We start from the raw sequence: 18,375 nt of genomic DNA, 5'->3' as shown, positions 1-18,375 counted from the left end.
TACTTAGTATTAGAAGTTGGTACATAGAGATTATTTTGTTTAATCTGAGGGGCTACATGGTGTTTTATGGTCACATTGTAATTTATTTTACCAGTCCTCTAGCGATGAATATTGAGTGCACTTTTTTTTTTTTTTTTTGACAGTACTGGGGATTGAACTCAGTACTAAGCACATGCTCTATCACTTGAACCATGTCCCCAGTCCTTTTACTTTAGTGGCTAGGACTACATATGTGTGCCACTAAGCCAGCTTATTTTTGAGAGAGTCTCTCTAACTTAAGCCAGGACTGGTCCAAAGTTTGATCCTCCTATCTCTGAGTAGCTGGAATTATAGGCATGTACCACCATGCCTGGCCACGAGTGCTTATTTTTTGTGGTACAGATTGCTGCAGTGAACCTGCTCACGCATACACCTTTGTACTGGATCAAAAAACACATGTATTTAATGGTACTGTCCTCCATAAGGCTCTATGAACTTTTACTCACTAATCTTGTTCTATATGACTTTGGAATATGCTAGGAACTTGTTTTGGAAACAGTTAGGATATAACTAATATACTTGTGCTTTTTCAAAACACCCCTCAGCCAGGGAGTGAAGTGACTTGGTTACTAGGGAAATTACTAGCTCTCAATACCAGACCACAAGCATGCTTGCTGTCTGGCCATGACTTGGTGCATGCCATCTCAGGGGAGGCCGCAGAAGGGAGGGCTGCCCTTCCCTGTCTCTGCAGAGAAAACCCTGTGATGGCTTGCTTACCTTGGCTGTACCAGCTCTGGGCCCCACCTGCCCAGACTGATTTGAGACAGACTGCCTGGTTACACTGGAACTGCCCTGGAAAATAGCCACTGTCAACCTCTTACAGTGGCTGGAGGGACTGAGAGCACAGAGCTGGGGTGAAAGGGAGGCCAGCCTTTTCTGCTCCAGGCTTCCTGTGTCCAGCCCTGGGAAACCTTGGCAATACGATTTAGTACAGTAATTCTCTATTTGCCTTCCTCTCCAAAACAAGATGTTAGTATATGTAATTTTCAAAAAGAAAAAAATGTTTTTAAAGAATCCTCTTGACATACCTTAGGAAAATTTGGTGAAGAAAAGTAGATCAGAGATCATAGTCCTAGTTTTTCCTACCCCTTTAAAAAGTGGATTTAACTATTTTTAATTTTTTTCTGTGTTTTCTGTTTTAAAACATAGCCCATTCCTTGTAACTGCAGTTCATAGGTAGTGTGGTCAGAGTACAGGTGCAGACTCCCTTATATCAGTGTTTATTTAACTTAAATTTTTGTTTTGGTGGTACTGGGGTTTGAAATGAGTGCCCTGAGCTTGCAAGACAAGAGCTCTACTACTTGAGCCACACATCCAACCCTTTTTGCTTTTAGGTTATTTTTGAGATAGGGCCTGAGGAACAACTGCAGTCCTCCTACCTATGTCTTCCAGCATAGCTGGTATTACAGCTATGTACCACCATACCCAGTTTATTGGTTGAGATGTACTCTTAACTTTGTGCTCAGTTTGGCCTTGAACCATGCTCCTATCCTGCCTTCTGAGTAGCTGGGATTACAGGTGTAAACCATGTGTCAGATTTATTATTTTAACAGAAAGAAGATGAAATTTTGAGGGTTTTTTAAATTATTTTTTTGGCAGCACTGGGGTTTGAATTCAAGGTTTTGCACTTGCTAGGCAGGTGCTCTTACCGCTCTACTACTGAACTACACTCCTAGTCCTGGGGTTGCTTTTAAATATTAAAATTTACTTTGGCATAGATTCTGCCTTCCAGACAACCCATTCTAAGATATTTTCTTTAAAAAAAGGTATACAAGTAGCCCATGATCATTTGCTTGTGACAAAATAAGTACTGAAGTAGTGTTAGTGTCAAAAGTGAATATATTCTTTGTTTTCCCTACTGTCCTCTCCAGAGGTAATCAAGGTTAACATTTTAATGTACATTCAGACTTCTTCCTTTACAATTCAAAATACACATCTATACCTACATCTTATTTTAAACAAATAGAATTCTGTTTTGCTTTTTCCTCCACTTATTACATCTTTGAGATCTTTCCATATAGTACATATAAATCAACCACATTCTTTAAAACAGCTGTGTAATGTGGACTCAACTGAATTTACTGGAATTTGTCAGTGTTACAAATGGTCCTGCAGTAAGCAAATTCATGCATGCAGGTAGGCTAAATTCCTGACTACAGGAGAACTGAAAACATTTGCTATGACCCTAGAAAGATAAAAGCTAGGATGCAGGTAATTCTAATCCTGGACCTCTGAGAACAAAAGTTCAGTGAGGGAGTTTGTGGAAATGACTGCATGCTAAACCCTCTTGACAATCACAATCAAACAGCATATTAAAAGTTCTGGAAATTTTTCAGTAACCACTCACTGTTGAGTGGTTTAAAAACAATTGCTTGCAAAAGGAAAAGACTTGTAATTGTTTTTTGCACATCTGTTAAACCTCCCTGAATAGGTTTGGTGCCAATGGATTCTAGTCTCTCAGAGGCAGGACACTGCTTAGGAACTTGGTCACATACTTTTACACCCAACTGGACATTTGGGACCAGGTCAGGTTTGGACTTTGTCCAGGAACCACGTGAGGCTTGGGAGCCCCTCCCAAGCTCCTTGGATCAGGTGAGAGGGACACAGCAGGGTCTGGCAAAGGGAGATCTTGAGGCTGACCATTAGCAGAGGACTGGAATTTCACTCAGGCCCAAGTCTGGCTAAAAGATGACATCACATTCAGCAGTCAGGCCCAGGCCTCCAGCACAGAAGAGTGCATGTCCAGAATCTCAGGAGGAGCCACTTGGGGGGTAAGCACCTTTCCCTGTGGGCCCCTTCATCTGGTGAAATCATGGTTAACTTCCAAGGTTCAGTGCAGATGTCTCTGTGAAACCTCTCCCTGAACCCCCAAACCAGTCGGAATAACCACTCCTGTGTGCTCTCCAAGCGCCTTTGCTGCACCTGTACAGCAGTCAGCAGAGTCAATTTGTCTTCTAGTTCCTATTTACACACTTGTCAAGAGGAATGGTCGCATGATGAACGGTGTGGGCTTCAGTCTTCCCTGATGATGTGGGATCTCCACGGTGGAGACACACACACACTATTCAGGACTTCATTTATTCAAGCCCTACGGAGCACTTACCCGGTGTCAGGCACCCGCTATAATGCCAGGCATGCAGCGGTAAAGGCGGACTGAATACCGCCCTCATCCTTACATTTCCTGTAGTCCATCCTAATGTCTAGCCCAGGGTCTGGCACAGCAGGACTTAGGGACGGCAATCTAACTGGAAGGCTCATCTTTTTTCAATTTTTTTTTTTTTTGGCGGCACTGAGGTTTGAACTCAAGACCTGACGCTTGCCAGTCAAGCACTCTTAACACTTGAGCCACTCCACCAGCCCTGGAAGGCTCATCTTGAAGCTGCGTTTGCATAGCAAGCACTTTTAACTTACATTCTGTGCTCAAGATATTAACAAACATTTTCTCAAGATGCTTTGTCAAGTTGATTTGACAGAAATTCATTTGGCTGTAAGATACATATTTCAAGCACTTGGGGTGATCTTGGCTTGATGGAGAGTGGGGGGGTTTTGAATCCCAGACAGGTCTGGCCCACACCTGGGGACCGAAGTTGCGGAGCCAGCCCTGGCCGCTCCCCGCAGGCCCCGCCCCCGGCGCCCCGGCCCCGCCCCCTCTCTCCATAGTTACGGCGCTGCGGAGGCGGCGGCCATCTTGGCGGCGGAGCGATGAACGGGTCGAACCCGAAGGCTGCGGCGGCGGGCTCGGCTGCCGGGCCCCGGGGGCTGGTGGCTGGCAAGGAGGAGAAGAAGAAGGCGGGTGGTGGCGTCCTGAACCGGCTCAAGGCTCGGCGGCAAGTGCCTCACCATGCGGCCGACGACGGCCTCGGGGCAGCGGTCACTGAGCAGGAGCTGCTGGCGCTGGACACCATCCGGCCGGAGCACGTCCTGCGCCTCGGCCGGGTCACCGAGAGTGAGTGCCAGGCGGGCCGCGCTCTCCCCTCGCGCCGGGACCCCCAGCCTTCCGCGGGCCGCGCCGCTCGACCTGCGCCGGGGCCGCCCAGGCCCCCTCGGCCGGCCAGGCCGCGCTTCCCCTGCTCTCTGGCCGGCTCAGCCCCCACCTCCCCCGCCTGGACCTGCTGGGGAGGGGGTTCTCCTTGGTTTTGATGGTGTCGGGCCCCCGAGTCTCACCACGCACGGCTTTCTTCTCTCGGCCGGCCCCACTGCAGCCACCCAGCTGGACCTGATTGGGGACTGAGCTCCGTTCGGCTGAACCGGATCCTTCTGAGCCGACCAGGGCCAGGGTCCCTTAGTTTGGGACTCCCCTCCCTAGCCATCAGCAGAGTTTCCGCCCAATCAGGCCCCCCAACACGGGTCTCCCCCCTGCTTCCGCAGCCCTCTGCCGCGCCAGATCCCTACCTGCTGTCTCCGCCTTTCCCTGTGCTTGGGCCCAGCTGTCTGGGCCTCCTCCCTTCTTTGGCACCTAGCATCGCCCTTTTGTATGCAGGTGGGCTCTTCCTTCTCCAAAACACATGGCCGTGCATATCGAGGAAATTTTAAAACTGCTACAGAAAAAGATACTAGTAAACTCTTAGTGTATGTACAAACTCCTACCACGTGAATTTTGCTCTTGACATTTTTTCCTAGGGAATGAAGAATTATATCAGGGTTTCAGAAATGTTATTCTTACATAAAAGACACCCATTCTGTCTCTTTCCTTGACATAAGGGAGGGAAGAAATAAATTGTCCACTCCCTGTCCAAAATGATCTCCCTCTTTCTATTCTCTGCCAAGCCAAGCCCTGACTTGACACTTTTACTGTTTACCCCCAGGAGTTTACAAGTCACCTGGTTAGGCCTGGCTTGCCCTGCCCATACCCGCTACCTTGTAGACTTAAAACCCTGCTGCCATGAAGGATGCCATGTTGTCCGTTGAAGTCCCCTCTACTCAGCTCAGGGCTGCTCAGGTGTACGTAAGATTGCTGGAGTTTGTAGGTTGTGGGTCTTGGTTCAGCTGTGCAAAAGGGAGTCCCCAGCTCCTAAAACAGTTGTAATTTGATTTTGGATAATGGTGAAAAAGCCATTTCTGTTTTAAGTTTTCACTGGGGCTTTCAGAGTACAGAAATGACCTCTCCTCATGCTTACTTTGCTTGCTTCCGATACCATGGGTGAATTAGACCCCTCTGATGGGTGGCCCAAGCAGCATTCTCTGAGTCCACTCAAGGTACCATTTGGGGGCTTGGGAGTGGTGCCATAGCCACAAAACCCACCTCTGCAGCTCCTTCGTGAGAGCCACAGGTCAGAACTTGGTGACCTCTGATTTTTGTTAGTCAGCTTAAAGTCTCATCTGTTCTGTTATTTATTGGGTATCCTCTAAAGGCGTAGATATCAGCCTGTTTTGGAGTTAACCGAATAGTCAGCAGCTCTCAAGTTTGCCATCTTACTGGAGACAGCTTGTAAAACATGAAACAGCTAACACAAAAAACAATCTAAGCTAACGTGTCAATGAAGATGCTGTCAGGAGTCGTCTTGTAAAGCAAGGAAATTTTCTATGACTGGTACTGTATTAGCTCCTCAGGTTGTTGTAGGCTCTCCTTTACTTTGACCTAATGCTCTCACTGGCACGTTTATCCTCTGCCTTGTATGCATGGCTCACTGGGTGATTTTGGATAGCCCACAGACTAAGTGGTTTTTACATTTTTAAGTGGCTTGGCTGAAAATAAATTTTAAAATCTTGTGACATATGGTTATTATATAAAATTCATATTTCATCATTCATAATTACAGTTTTGTCGGATGCAGTCACAAATTCATTTGCTGTTGTCTGTGGAGGCTTTTGGCTGCAGTGACAGTTGAGTAGTTATGACAGACCATGTGGCCACAAATCCTAAATTTATAACCTGACCCTTTATAGGAAAGTTCAGTGATCTCTCCTTTCTCATACAGTTGGCAAAAAAGCATTGTATTATCTGTTAGACCAGTATATATGTTTTAAAGTGAATTTCTAATTTGATTTTTTTTGCAGTACTGGGGTTTGAATTCAGAGCCTCATGCTTGCTAGGCAGGTGCTCTGCCACTTGAGCCACTCTACCAGCCCTAAAATGAGTTTACAGAAAAAAATTCAATCCTTTTGTGATGTCCAGATTGATGGGTGTTATACATATTTCCAAAGAAAACCCCTTTTTCTATGCTTTCCTAAAAGTTTTTTAATAATCTTTCTTCCAAACTGAGTTCCTCATAATTTTTTCTTTCTTGGATCACATATAATCTTTGTGTAAGTTTTGCTGATGATAATACAAGAGAACATTGCGGGGGGTGGGGAGTCTTTTAAGTAAATTGCATAGGAACCCCCCACAAGTTTGCTTCAAAACTTGAAAATTAGGCACTTGCCTGGAGAGCACAAGGCCCTGAGTTCAAACCCCAGCACCACCAAAAACCCCCCAAAATAAAAAACAACCTAAGAGTTAAAATAGTGGTATTTTTGGAGAATTGTTAATAGTGTTGGTCTCTCACTTGCAGATTATTTATGTAAACCCGAAGACAATGTCTACAGTATTGATTTTACTCGCTTCAAAATTCGAGATTTGGAGACTGGGACGGTGCTTTTTGAGATCGCCAAACCTTGCATTTCAGGTAGGCCTTGATGTTGTAGGGCTCACTTGATAGTCTGAACAAAGGATCTTTGAAAAGTCAAATATCTGTGTGCCATTGTATCCCGTTTCTTGGATTCCACTGTGTTCCACTTCCACGACTGCTTCCATGACCTCTGCATGCTGGTGTGAAGCTGTCAGGAGGCTAATGTTTGTTGAGTGTTGACTGTGTGCTGGTCACCATCCACATCTTTGCATGTCACCTTAGGTAATCCTCACACCTCTGAGGATTTTTTATAGAGACGGAGCCAAGATCCAGCATTTCCAGTTGACGCTTTCCTAAGATACGGTGCTCTTTCATTACATGGTCTCCAATCAGGAAAGGAATCCTTGGAGACTTTTTTTTTTTTTTTTTTGGGTGGGGGTTAGTATTTGAACTCAGGGTGTTGTGCTTGTAAAACAGGCACTCTACCACTTCAGCACACCTCCAGTCCAGAATCCTTGAAATTAAACAGTATTGAGAGTTGGGTGTGGTGGCTCATGCCTATAATCCTAGCTGCTTTGGAGGTGGAATTCAGGAAGATTGAGTTTTAAGGCCAGCCTGGGCAAACAGTTACCTACTGAGACCCCATCTCTACCAATAAAATCTGGGCATGGTGGTGTGCACCTGTGGGAAGCATAAAAAGGAGGATCGTGATCCAGGCTGGCCCAGGCTCAAGACCCCCATTCAAAAGATAACTAAAGCAAAAAGGGCTGATAGCATGGCTCAAGTGGTAGAGCACCTGCCTACCCAGTGCAAGGCCTTGAAGTTGAGACCCCAGTACTGCCCCAAAAAAACCCCCAAAAAACAAAACAAATAAAACCACTCAAAACAAAAACAATGAGGAAAACTCTAAGCCTTGAGTTCTCTGGAAGGGTGATGCTAAAGATTGTAGTTCAGACCATGAAGCACTTTTACCCATGTTTTTTTTTTTTTTTTTTGCAGTGCTGGGGTTTGAATTCCAATCAGGAAAAGGGCCTTGCACTCAGTCACTAGGCAGGTGCTCTACCACTTGAACCATACTTCCAGCCCCCATCTTTTATCCATCTTACTTGCTTTTAAATAGTGTCTTGAGTTTTCAAGTAAGTCTTGGTTTGGAGATATATTATTTAAAAATATATACAAGTATGTATGTATGTGTGTGTGTGTATATGTGTATATATATATATATATATTTAAATTTATTTTTTTATTTTTTTGGAAATAGGATCTTGCTGTATAGCCCAGATTGGCCTCAAACTCATGCTCCTCTTGCCTCAGCCTCCTGAATTCTGATATTGCAGGTGTGTGCTACCATGCCCAGCTTGGATTTTTTTTTTTTTGAACAAATGTTGATTCTTAAATACACAACAGGCTCTAAGACAAGACTTCTTCCTAGCTATAGTAGGCAGAAGATGTTATGGCAGGGAAACAAGATGTTTAATAGGAACCAAGTCAAGGGTCACAGGAACAGCTTACTTTTTGCCAGATTTCTTTAGACCATATGTGGCCAGGCGGCTCTTTTCCATAGCTTTGCTCTTAGTTCCTTGAGTTGTCTCTGCTTCTCTTTTTGTTTCTGCTTGAAGTCCTTATCTTCTCCATCTATCTCCTTGGCCTGTTTCAGGAGCTTCTTGTCACCTTTGTAGACAGACATGCCACCTTCCACCCCTTCTCCAGACTGCTACTGGAAGCCCTATTTTGGATTTTAATGTCCACATTTTCTGGAAGAACAGATCCATGAACTCGTCTACTTGGGATTCCTTAAATTAGTCTTGAATAGCCACTTCTTATACTTGTGATGCAGTTCCAGGTTGATTCATTTCTGGTCAGGAGATCACAGAAGTCTTTGGAGCACATTAGTGGAGATTTGGCGCCCCCTGGAGTTAGTCATTTGTTAGAATACTGGCACACATCCTCCATGTCAACCTTGCTGTAATGATAACTTATTTTGCAAAGTTTTTCTCATTTGTTTGCTACTCAGAGCTGAAAATTTGGTAAGGTAGATAGGTATCCCAGAGAAGTTGAAAGACTTTCCTGGACTGCAGATGAGGCTCAGTAGTAGAGCACTTACCTACTCTGACTGAAGTCAGTTCAATCCTTAGCACTGAGGGAAAAAAAAAACCTGGGTGCCCGTGGCTCAAAGAGTCTCATGCCTATAAACCTAACTACTTGGAAAGTAGTTAAAAGTCAGAAGATCGAGGTTCAAGTTCAAAGCTAGCCCGGGCAAATAGTTTGAGAGATCCCATCTCCAAAATAACCAGAGCAAAATGGACTGGATATGTGACTCAAGCAGTAGAATACCTATTTTGGGAGCACCTGCTTTGCAAGTGTGAGGCCCTGAGTTCAAACCCCAGGCCCATTAAAAAAAAAAGACTTTGTCAGCTCAGTGAATTATAAAACCAAGGTTAGAGCCCTGGCCCAACCCCTGTTAATACTATCATAATTCAGTACTGACCAAGGCACCTAAAAGCTAAAGCTTGTGGTACTTACTTACGTTGGGATAGTTAGGTCAGGGCCATCTAATTTCCTGGGTCTGTGTTCTCATCCCTAAAGTACACATCCCTTTACTTAGGATATTTTAAGGACCCCGGGGGCTGCTGTAGGTGTGTGGATTTGGATTACACTGGGCTCAGATTAGTCATTGCAATACAGAATTCAACTCAGCTATCTCATCTGGGCACCAGTGGCTCACATCTGTCATCCTAGCTACTTGGGAGGCAAAAATCAGGAGGATCATGGTTCGAAGCCAGCCAGGGCAGATAGTTTGAGAGACCCTATCTTGAATATACCCAATACAAAAAAGAGTTGACAGAGTGGCTAAAATGGTAGAGCACCTGCCTAGCAAGCAGAAGGCCCTGAGTTCAAACCTCAGTACTGCCAGAAAAAGTTCAACTGTCTCAAAAAAGTTAGCTGCAGTTGCTCTGTAAAGTAGCTGGATTTCCATCCTCCCCAGCATTCACATTTAAGGGTCTTCACTTGGCATGTCCCCAGGCCCAGTGCATCAGTGCTTGTTCTGATGACTTTGAATCATGTTGGTGGAGTCAGGCCTCTCAGCATCTGCATATGAGCCCCTCTTTAGTCTGGCTGCCTTGTGCTCTTGGGATGTCACAGGCAGAGATGTTTGACGCCACAGGAACCCATGTTCAGCTTAGACCTGGAGAAAATACCCTTTCTGAACATTGGAAGTAATAACGCCTTGTTTATATGACAACAGTTCCTTGATTCATTTTATCAATCTTTCATTTCTTGGGTTCAACAAAGCACTAGATCCAGAGATGAGTATAAATCTTGTGGATGTCCCACACATTGTTCATTACCAATCTGCTTCACCCTTTCCCAGGTGGTCAGAGGGTTGGGCCTGGAATGGCTTGGAGTAGACATCACCCCAAGCAAGTGTAATACCTCAGGACTGTAGGTCAGTGTCTTCAATTTAAGTAACACAGTTATTTCTAATAGTTTGCTGCCTATCAGAAATGTGTGGTTTTTTTGTTTGGCTGGGTTTTTTTTTTTTTTTTTTTTTTGCAGCACTGGGTTTGAACTCAGGGCGTCACACTTGCTAGACTTGAGCCACTCTGTCAGCCCTTTTTTGTGATAGGTTTTTTCGAAATAGGGTCTCCAAACTATTTGCCCGGGGCTGGCTTCAGACCATAATCTCCCTGATCTCTGCCTCCTGAGTAACTAGGATTACAGGCATGAGCCACTAGTGCCTGGCAGAAATGTGTGTGTTACTTAAGGCACTTTGGACCAGTTTTAACTTCTGTAGTTTTATTCTTTTGGTTAGTGGCTAGCACTTAAACTTGGCCAATAGCAGACCTAGTTTGTATAGTCTAAACCAAGTCATACACCTGTTACCCCACTTGTGTTTCAGGCTTCAGCTTTAGGGTAGACCCAAACCCCAAATTATATAAAAGGCAAATTGCTTTGTGTTTAAGAATACGCTTCCAGTTAGATGGGCCTACATTCAAGTTTCTCTCCCTCCATTTTCTGTTTGGGGACTTTGGACTTACGACTTAACCTCTCTGAACTTGAGCTTCTTCATCTGTGAAATGGATCTGCACAGGGCTGCTGGGTGGAATCTATGAAGCCTTGGCATAGAGCCTGGCGTACAGCAGGTATACACAGTAAATAGGGGCCATGTTCACTGTTGGTGTGTCAGTGGCTATCATCGTGCTGTGTGGACTGGTGGTGCCCAGAGGGTGTACTCAGAGTTCTCTGTGCTCTTTCAGACCAGGAAGAAGATGAGGAGGATGAGGGTGGAGATGTGGACATCAGTGCAGGACGCTTTGTCCGCTATCAGTTCACACCAGCATTTCTCCGCCTGCGGACAGTTGGTGCCACGTGAGTACGATTATTTCCCGAGTGAGAACATTCTGCTTGTTCACATGGGAAGAATGTGCTCCACTGGGTTTGGGGTTGGCTTTAGAGGAGGAAGAAGGCAAAAAGTAGGGCTCACAGAGATTTATTTTTTTGCAGGGTGGAGTTCACAGTAGGAGACAAACCTGTGTCAAACTTCCGGATGATTGAACGACACTATTTCCGGGAACGCTTGCTGAAAAACTTTGACTTTGATTTCGGCTTCTGCATTCCCAGCAGTAGGAACACTTGTGAGCATATCTACGAGTTTCCGCAGCTTTCTGAGGATGTCAGTATGTATTCCCTGACTCTTATAGCATTCTAGTTGCTGAGGGCTGGAAGGAATGGACCTTGAAACCCGTCTGGTCAGCAGCCTCAGTTGGCAGAGGAGGGCGGTAGTGACACAATGTGGAACCAGGGGTCTGACCTTGGGCTTCTCATTTCCTACAGCTCCTGTCTCGTGTTTCAGACTAACTCAACCTCAGGAGCGGCGAAGGATATAATAACATAGGCCATCTTTTTAGACACCTGCTATGGGAAAAGGAATGCCTAAGGGAGATAAAGGAGGCCTGGGACTACAGTAGATAAAGCACCACCCCTCCCCACTGTTAGTCATTGCTTCTGCTGTATCCTATTCATTGGCTCTTCACTTTTTCCTTAAACAGAACCAGATGTGAAACTGCAGGCTAAATTAAATCAAAGACCTGGGAGTCGGACACCAGCGGCTCTTGCCTGTAATCATAGCTACTTGGGAGACTGAGATCAGGAGTATCACAGTTCAAGACCAACCTAGGCAAAGAGTTTGGGAGACTCCATCTCCAAAATAACCAGAGTATAATGAACTGGAGGCATAGCTCAAGTGGTAAAGCATCTGCTTTGTGAGCATATGCTTTGCAACTGCAAAAGCCCTGAGTTCAAACCCAGTCCCACAGGGAAAAAAAAAAAAAAAAGCCTAGGGACCGACTCCCATTCTCTGTAGGATAGAGGATTGGTGAGGTAAACTATTAGACTAGGACTAGCAAGACCTAGGGAGCAGGACAAGGGAGGTGGTGGAAGCACAGTTTTAGAAAGAGGAGTTCTGCAGTTCCATGAAGATGGAACTAGAGGTCACCAGAGGGAGGAAGCTGTTGTGCAGTGAAGACAAGGGAAGATATGGACTGAGTAGAAGGGAAAGAACAGCTTATCAGGTCATGGGACTTTAGTCTTGCTGATTGTGGTAGCATCCTTTGCTAGTAGTTCTGGAAGATTGCTTCAGAACATTCGTGCGGAGTGGAATCCTACGAACACTGCCTTTAGTTGTATTGTGGGGAAGAATCCACACATTGACCAGTTTTCTCAGAATCCCAAGTCTTAAAGACGGCATATTCTGAAAACCAGTGTGACAGTAGTGTTCCCAGGTAACGTGTAGACTGCTGAGATGTGGGACGGCATTTGTGAGAGCATCTGATTCTGGCTTAAGCTTCTCTCCCCAGTTGGTGGACTATGTAGATATCTGCAAGAAAAGTTTTGCCCATGAAGCCAAATAGCTAAAAGGGCTTGAGGGCAATAATATGAATGTAAACCAAATAGCTTTGGCTAGAATGGGTTCAAATAGCTTGAAAAGTTGGTGTCACCTTTTGAGGACAGTGGTGAGCAGTAGCATTTTCTCCAGAGGATTTAAGGTGGCTTGTAATCATTAATCCAAAACTGGACAGAGTGTTAATTATCTTTACTTTCCTGTATGGGGAAAGAGGTCTGGGCAACTGTGTGAACAAGTGGAAGGCTTAAATGTAGATCCCAAAGCAGGCAGACCTCTGGTCAGATTTCTAGCACGTGAATAACCGAGCCATCTCTAGAGAGGGTTCCTTGTTCTTTATTCCTTTGCACTTTCTTATCTATAGTTCTTTTGGCTGTTGGGTGCCCATAGAAGTGGGCACAGTGAGACACAGCTTTCTGGATTTGCACTGAATGTCTAGAGATGGGTAGCAGACCAGAAGCCAGAACTGGCTTGGGTTGGCTGAGAGCACTGAGTAATAAGCAGCCTGGACTGTTTAGGCTTGGCAACAGGATGAGTACATTTCCTAAGATAGTGACTGGAGGAACCCAGTCACCTGGGAATGACCAAGGTGTTGATTACATCCTCATATTGAAGTGGAAATCATGTTTGGCGGGGGGGGGGTCTCTGGTCTCCCAGAGAATGGCTTATGAATTTTGGAGGGGATACTAAGTTTTTCCTACCTCTCCATGGAACAGACTCACCTATAACTCCACTTTTTTCCCCTTCTCCCACTTGCAGTTCGTCTGATGATTGAAAACCCTTATGAGACTCGCTCTGACAGCTTCTACTTTGTTGACAACAAGCTGATAATGCACAACAAAGCTGATTATGCATATAATGGAGGCCAGTAACTGCTGCAGGAGTGGACAGGGGGTGCACTTTTCTGCTGTTGTGAGGCCTTGGCACATGGAGGGGATTGCAGTTTCTGTGTGTTAACATCCATCTGGAATCTGCTCCAGGAAGCATGGCTGGGGTGGCAGTTTCCTGTGCTCCAAGGAGGTGCCAAGCAGCGCTGTGTTTTTTTCCCCCAGTATTTCTCTTTCCTTTTCCCCTGCCCTTTAGGTCACAGAGGTATTATAGTAAAGTAAAAAATTAGGACAAAGCTCTTGGTACCTAGATAAAAAAGAGTTTATTTCCATGTAGTTCTAGCCATCTGCTGGTTATCCTGACAAGCCTGTCTCTCCAGGCCAGCTGTGCCTGGGTGAAAGGGCTGTGGCCGGGCCCACCTGCAGGGTAGTGACCCTTCTCCACATTCCTGGGTGCTGCAGGTAGGCCTCGTTTGTGCACCTCCTCTGCTTAGTTCTGGTGTTGCCATCAGCATGGCCTGCCCTCAGCCTTGACACAGTCTTATACCAACTGGAAGAAACTTGAAAGTGACTGGAGAGAAGGAGGTGGCAAGAGCTGAGGCACTAGGGATGGGAGTTGCTGCCAAACTGAAAGACCCATTTTATGGGCAGGCTGCTTATCTGACTCTAGGATCCTCAGCAAGTCCTCCGGGCACAGACCCAAGGTTTTAACCTGGTGGTGCCTTCTTGTTCTCATTCTCATTCCGGAGGACATACCAGCTTGCTCTGCTTCTCCTGGCTCCTCACTTGTGAACATTTCCCAGAGTGGAATGTGTCAGTCTGGCTCATGGCATATGGCGTCTCTCCAGACCAGAACAGGCCTTTTGTATTTTGATTTTTTTTTTTTTTTTCAGACTTCTTTCGGGGAGTTCTTACAAAATGTCAGTGGTGTTTTCAGAGCATGTGATGTGTGGTTATACGTCTTATCAGAAGTTAATTTGCTTCTGGGGCTAATCTGGCTCACATGGAGGGGAGGTGTAGTTACACACCAGCAGCTGCTTTAAAGAGAGATAAGATCTTTATACAGCAGAGCCTGGAGGATTGGCTTAAAGGGGGTGTGCCTCCAAAACTCTTCATGGGTTTCTTAAGGGTTTCTTACCCACCAGAAAATAGTTTCTAACTGAAGTAGTTTGTGGAACCATCTGGCAAGCCAGAGCTAATTAATGCATATTCTGATCCTTTGAGCTTCTGGTTGGAATTGTTTCTTGTGTTTGGAAAGGATGAAATAGGCTGAGGTAGCTTGTCAGAGTGAAATCTTCTCAAAATAGCTGCCTGTGCTTCCTGTGGGCTGCGCTTGTCCTCAGTCCTCATCAGACAAACTCCCACCTCTTCTGCACCCTAGGTTGTCTGTGTGGTTGGTTTATGTGCTCAGCCCAGACTCCAAGACCATCTGCTGTGGCTGAGGTCCGTTTAGCATTGATAGAGGCAAGGGTCCAGGTGTGCCATAAGTCACTGTGAGGCATCACAGTACGTACAACGAGAGCTGTGTTCTGAGGTGCTTGGGAGAAAGGCCAGGTGGGACCAGAGGAAAATAGGCCAGCAATTTGTCCTAGAAGCTGCTCTGCATTCTCCAGGCAGTGATGCTCCCTGTCGGCTTCTAGACCGTGAGTGGCCTTGAACTTTGGGCCAGTGCTCTTTGGCCAGAGAATCGGTATTGTCACTTGCTGGCAGCTTTACTCTTCATTCTGGCTACTGGATTCATCCACTGAGGGAGAGAAGAAACCAGGTGCCCTGTGAGTGCCTCATCACTAGACTGGTGAATCTCAGAACTGGAATCCACTCCAAATCCAGGTGTTGTTAAGTGTTGCTCTGTTCCATATGCTGCTGGGGACAGCTGCATTGCCATTGTTCCCTCCTCACCTGTGGACAAGACATCAGCACTGTCTCCTCACCTGCTGGTTCTCATTGTGGCTCCTCTAATGGAATTTGCATGTTTCTGTCAAGCTTTAGAATGCCACCTCCTCTCAGTGACAGAAGCCTAATTAGGACAGGTTCTGCAATCCAAGATTTAAATACTACCTAAGAATGTACTTTGGGGAATCTGTCCAAAGATCTGCTTAATAGAGTGTGTCTTGAAACCGTGTCCCAGAGCAGGCTGTCTCATGTATATAAGTGTGCTGGCTGTTACCTGTAGTGTTGGCTTTTGTTAGGAAGAGCCCCTGCAGGATGGAGGAGGTAGGCACTCTGGCCTGAGGGGTGCTGTATCCCCTACCTTGTTAGCTCACTTTCGTCTCACTGCAGACCATTTCAAGGCCAAGTGCTCAGTTGTGTCCAGCAGGACAGGAATTTGCAATCCTCTGCTGCTGAAGACCCAGTGTTCTGTGTTCAGGCTTTGGAGCCCTCTGTCTATCTGCCTGGGAAATCTAGAGAAACCATTACCACTCTGGTTGTTGGCTGGGAGGAGTTCAAAATTCAAATTTTTTGTACCTGAATTGAGTGAACTGGAAGTGATACTTTCTGTGAAGGTAATTGAGCCAATCAGAAGTTGAGTCAGGAGGCTATGCTATTGAGAAATCTGGACTGCTGATAGCAGTTACCTTGCAGGTGATACAAATGGGAGAGAAAACCCAAGTTCCCTGTGGGGGGAGACCGTGCCTTTTATCAAAAGTGGTCTTCAAGCTGCAGCTCCTGGAAGGAATTCATTCCAGCAGTGAGTGGGGGCCTCTGCCTCACTTCTCTCCTTGTTCCTCTGCCTTGGAATCTCCCTGAGAGGGCCTTTCCTCTCCTATGTAAACCTCGGGCTCTGCTGCCCTTCCAGTTTCTCCAAAGATGATCCTGGTTTCATTCTGTGTTCTAAACCATAAACTTGGAAACTTGGGACTGCAGGTAGTTGGGGCCGAACTCCGCAGTTGTCTCAACAGTCATCTCTCATGTTAGCTCAGAGCTAATTTGCAAAGAAAATATTCTTCAAGGGCGTGTACTTCCTAGAGACTCCTTGGGCTTTGGGATCTTATTTCCAATACCTGGGGACAGTGATTTGCAGATCCTTGGGGCTGACTGTAGACTGGTGATTCTGGAAATGGCGATGACTGGGAATCTTCAACTTAGTTTTTCAGTTGAGGTGGATCCCATTTCTGGACTGGATCTAATTAGCTGTGTCTAATGGGCAAACAGTGAGGACTACTGCCTTTTTGCATCCTTGTCACCCTGGTAGGCTCCCAGAGTACTCTTTTTCTCCGCCCTCTTCTGTAAAGTCACTTTCTTCTGCATGTCATTGTTACATCAGTGAGGTTTGGGAATGGAGATAGTGTCCTACAAATCTCAGCATACACTCCTTGCCAGTGCCAAGGGTTCCTGCTGTGGAAGGTGCTGCCATACCCACTGAACCATCATGTTACATTCCATGTCAAGAACATTTTAGCCACAAGGAGGATCTGGTGGCGATGGATCAACCCCTTGTTTTACAAAGGATCATGTAAAGTCATTGAAGTTGTGAAAGTCTATTTTTTCCCTATAAATCTGTTTTTCACAGAATATGAGAAACATCAATGACCTGATCTATCCTTCCTCCTCCTTCCCACTTCGCCATGATCCACATTCCAGTTTGTATTGTCTTTGTGTCCAAATTAAAGTAGGTGACTTATTTGTACAAAATGTTATTTTGCCACAAGGGACAGAAATAAAAGAAAGATTTTCACAGTACGTCTAACCTGCCTTGTCTCCTGATTGGGCCCCTGAAGTTGCTGAGGCATAGGGTGGGGTGGAGCCCCCAGTTTCCTCCCCTATTGCATGGGCTTTCTGCTGAATGAGCACAGCTGGTTTCCAGGGTATTGAGCACCACTGTGCTTTACATTTAATATTTTTGTTTTATATTTTGCTGGAGGGCTTTGGGAGTTGAAAATTTGACATACTTATTTCAAAAGCCGTTTTATTAAGGTATACTTGACAGTTACATTCATCTTACTTAAAAGTACAGTTTGGGGCTGACATTTTTGCTGAAGTGGTAAGAGCGAGGCCCTGTGTTCAATTCCCAGTACTGTCAAAAAACCAAACCAAAACAAAAAATGTTACACTGGAGCCAGGTGTGGTGACCCACACCTGTCATCCCAGCACTCATGAGGCCAAGGCAGAAGGATCTTGCATTTGAGGCCACCTAGCTATATAGTGAGATCCTGTCTCAAACAGAAAAAAGTGCAGTTTGGACTGGGTGTAGCTCAGTGGCAGAATGCTTGCCTAGCATGTCAGGCCCTAAGTTCAAACTCCCACACTGCAAAAAAGTTTGATGCATTTTGACAAATGCATACAGTCATGATAGGGGATACTTCATCACAGCCAACCCCAAACTTCCCTTGAGTTCAGTGTGTTTGCAGCCAATCCCCCCTGCTCCAGCCTCTTTTTCCGTTTTTTGGGGTTTTTTTTGAAATTATGTCCCAGCTTCTTGTAACCAGTCCAATTCTGTCTCTGGGAAAACGTGTATTCTTCTAACAGAAACTCTTGTCACAACCAATACAATTTTAAAATAGGGCTGGGAGTTTAGCTCAGTAGTAGAGCTTGTGCTTAGTTCAAGACCCTGGGTTCCATCCCCAGTACCAAAAATAGTAAGAGTGGTTTAGTTAGTTTGTGGAGGTACTCACAGACATGGTTCATTTAGTCCTGCTTTTTTCATCTTCCACCCAGGGCTGGTGCCCAGGTGGGTAGGATGACCCGAAGGTGAGGAATACAGTATTGGCAAATGACAGACATTTGATTTTAAATCACTGGATTGAGAGGCTTTTTTTTTTTTTAACACGTTTTTATAATTGAAAGGTAACATACCAAGGACTTTGCTGTATCTTTTGTCCTTAGGAAGTGGAGCTAGGTCTTGGAGGAACATGGGATTTTTGGAGTGTGGGTCAGTGCTGGGGATAGGCATGTGGCTGGGTTAAGGGGAGAAAAGCAGCTGGGGAGGGGTGTGTGTGGGGGTGCCAGAAGGGTCTGGAAGTCAGATTCATACTTGTGCCAAGAGCAGAACCTGTGGGGCAAGTGACACCATCACAGTTCCTGGGTAGAGTGTGAAGGCATCCAGAGGATGCAAGGGATC

The 18,375-nt window shown here is 45.6% G+C and overlaps 1 protein-coding gene across 3 annotated transcripts; it reads left to right on the top strand.

Moving 5' to 3' along the window:
• The first annotated feature begins 3,704 nt into the window (after positions 1-3,704).
• Unc119b (unc-119 lipid binding chaperone B) lies at positions 3,705-16,997 on the top strand. 3 transcript variants are annotated; one of them, XM_074061316.1, is made up of 5 exons: positions 3,705-3,985; positions 6,531-6,644; positions 10,847-10,958; positions 11,094-11,224; positions 13,249-16,997. In XM_074061316.1, exons 1-5 carry the CDS (start codon positions 3,742-3,744, stop codon positions 13,359-13,361), a joined length of 714 nt encoding a protein of 237 aa, XP_073917417.1. In that variant the 5' UTR covers positions 3,705-3,741; the 3' UTR covers positions 13,362-16,997. The 3 variants fall into 3 exon arrangements, with proteins under 3 accessions (XP_073917417.1, XP_073917418.1, XP_020034632.1); XM_074061317.1 differs by having other exon boundaries at positions 11,094-11,262; XM_020179043.2 differs by having other exon boundaries at positions 11,094-11,266.
• Positions 16,998-18,375: the final 1,378 nt, after the last annotated feature.

Source organism: Castor canadensis, chromosome 18, assembly GCF_047511655.1.
Source record: "Castor canadensis chromosome 18, mCasCan1.hap1v2, whole genome shotgun sequence".
NCBI lineage: Eukaryota > Metazoa > Chordata > Mammalia > Rodentia > Castoridae > Castor > Castor canadensis.
This window is presented reverse-complemented; position numbering and strand designations above follow the sequence as displayed.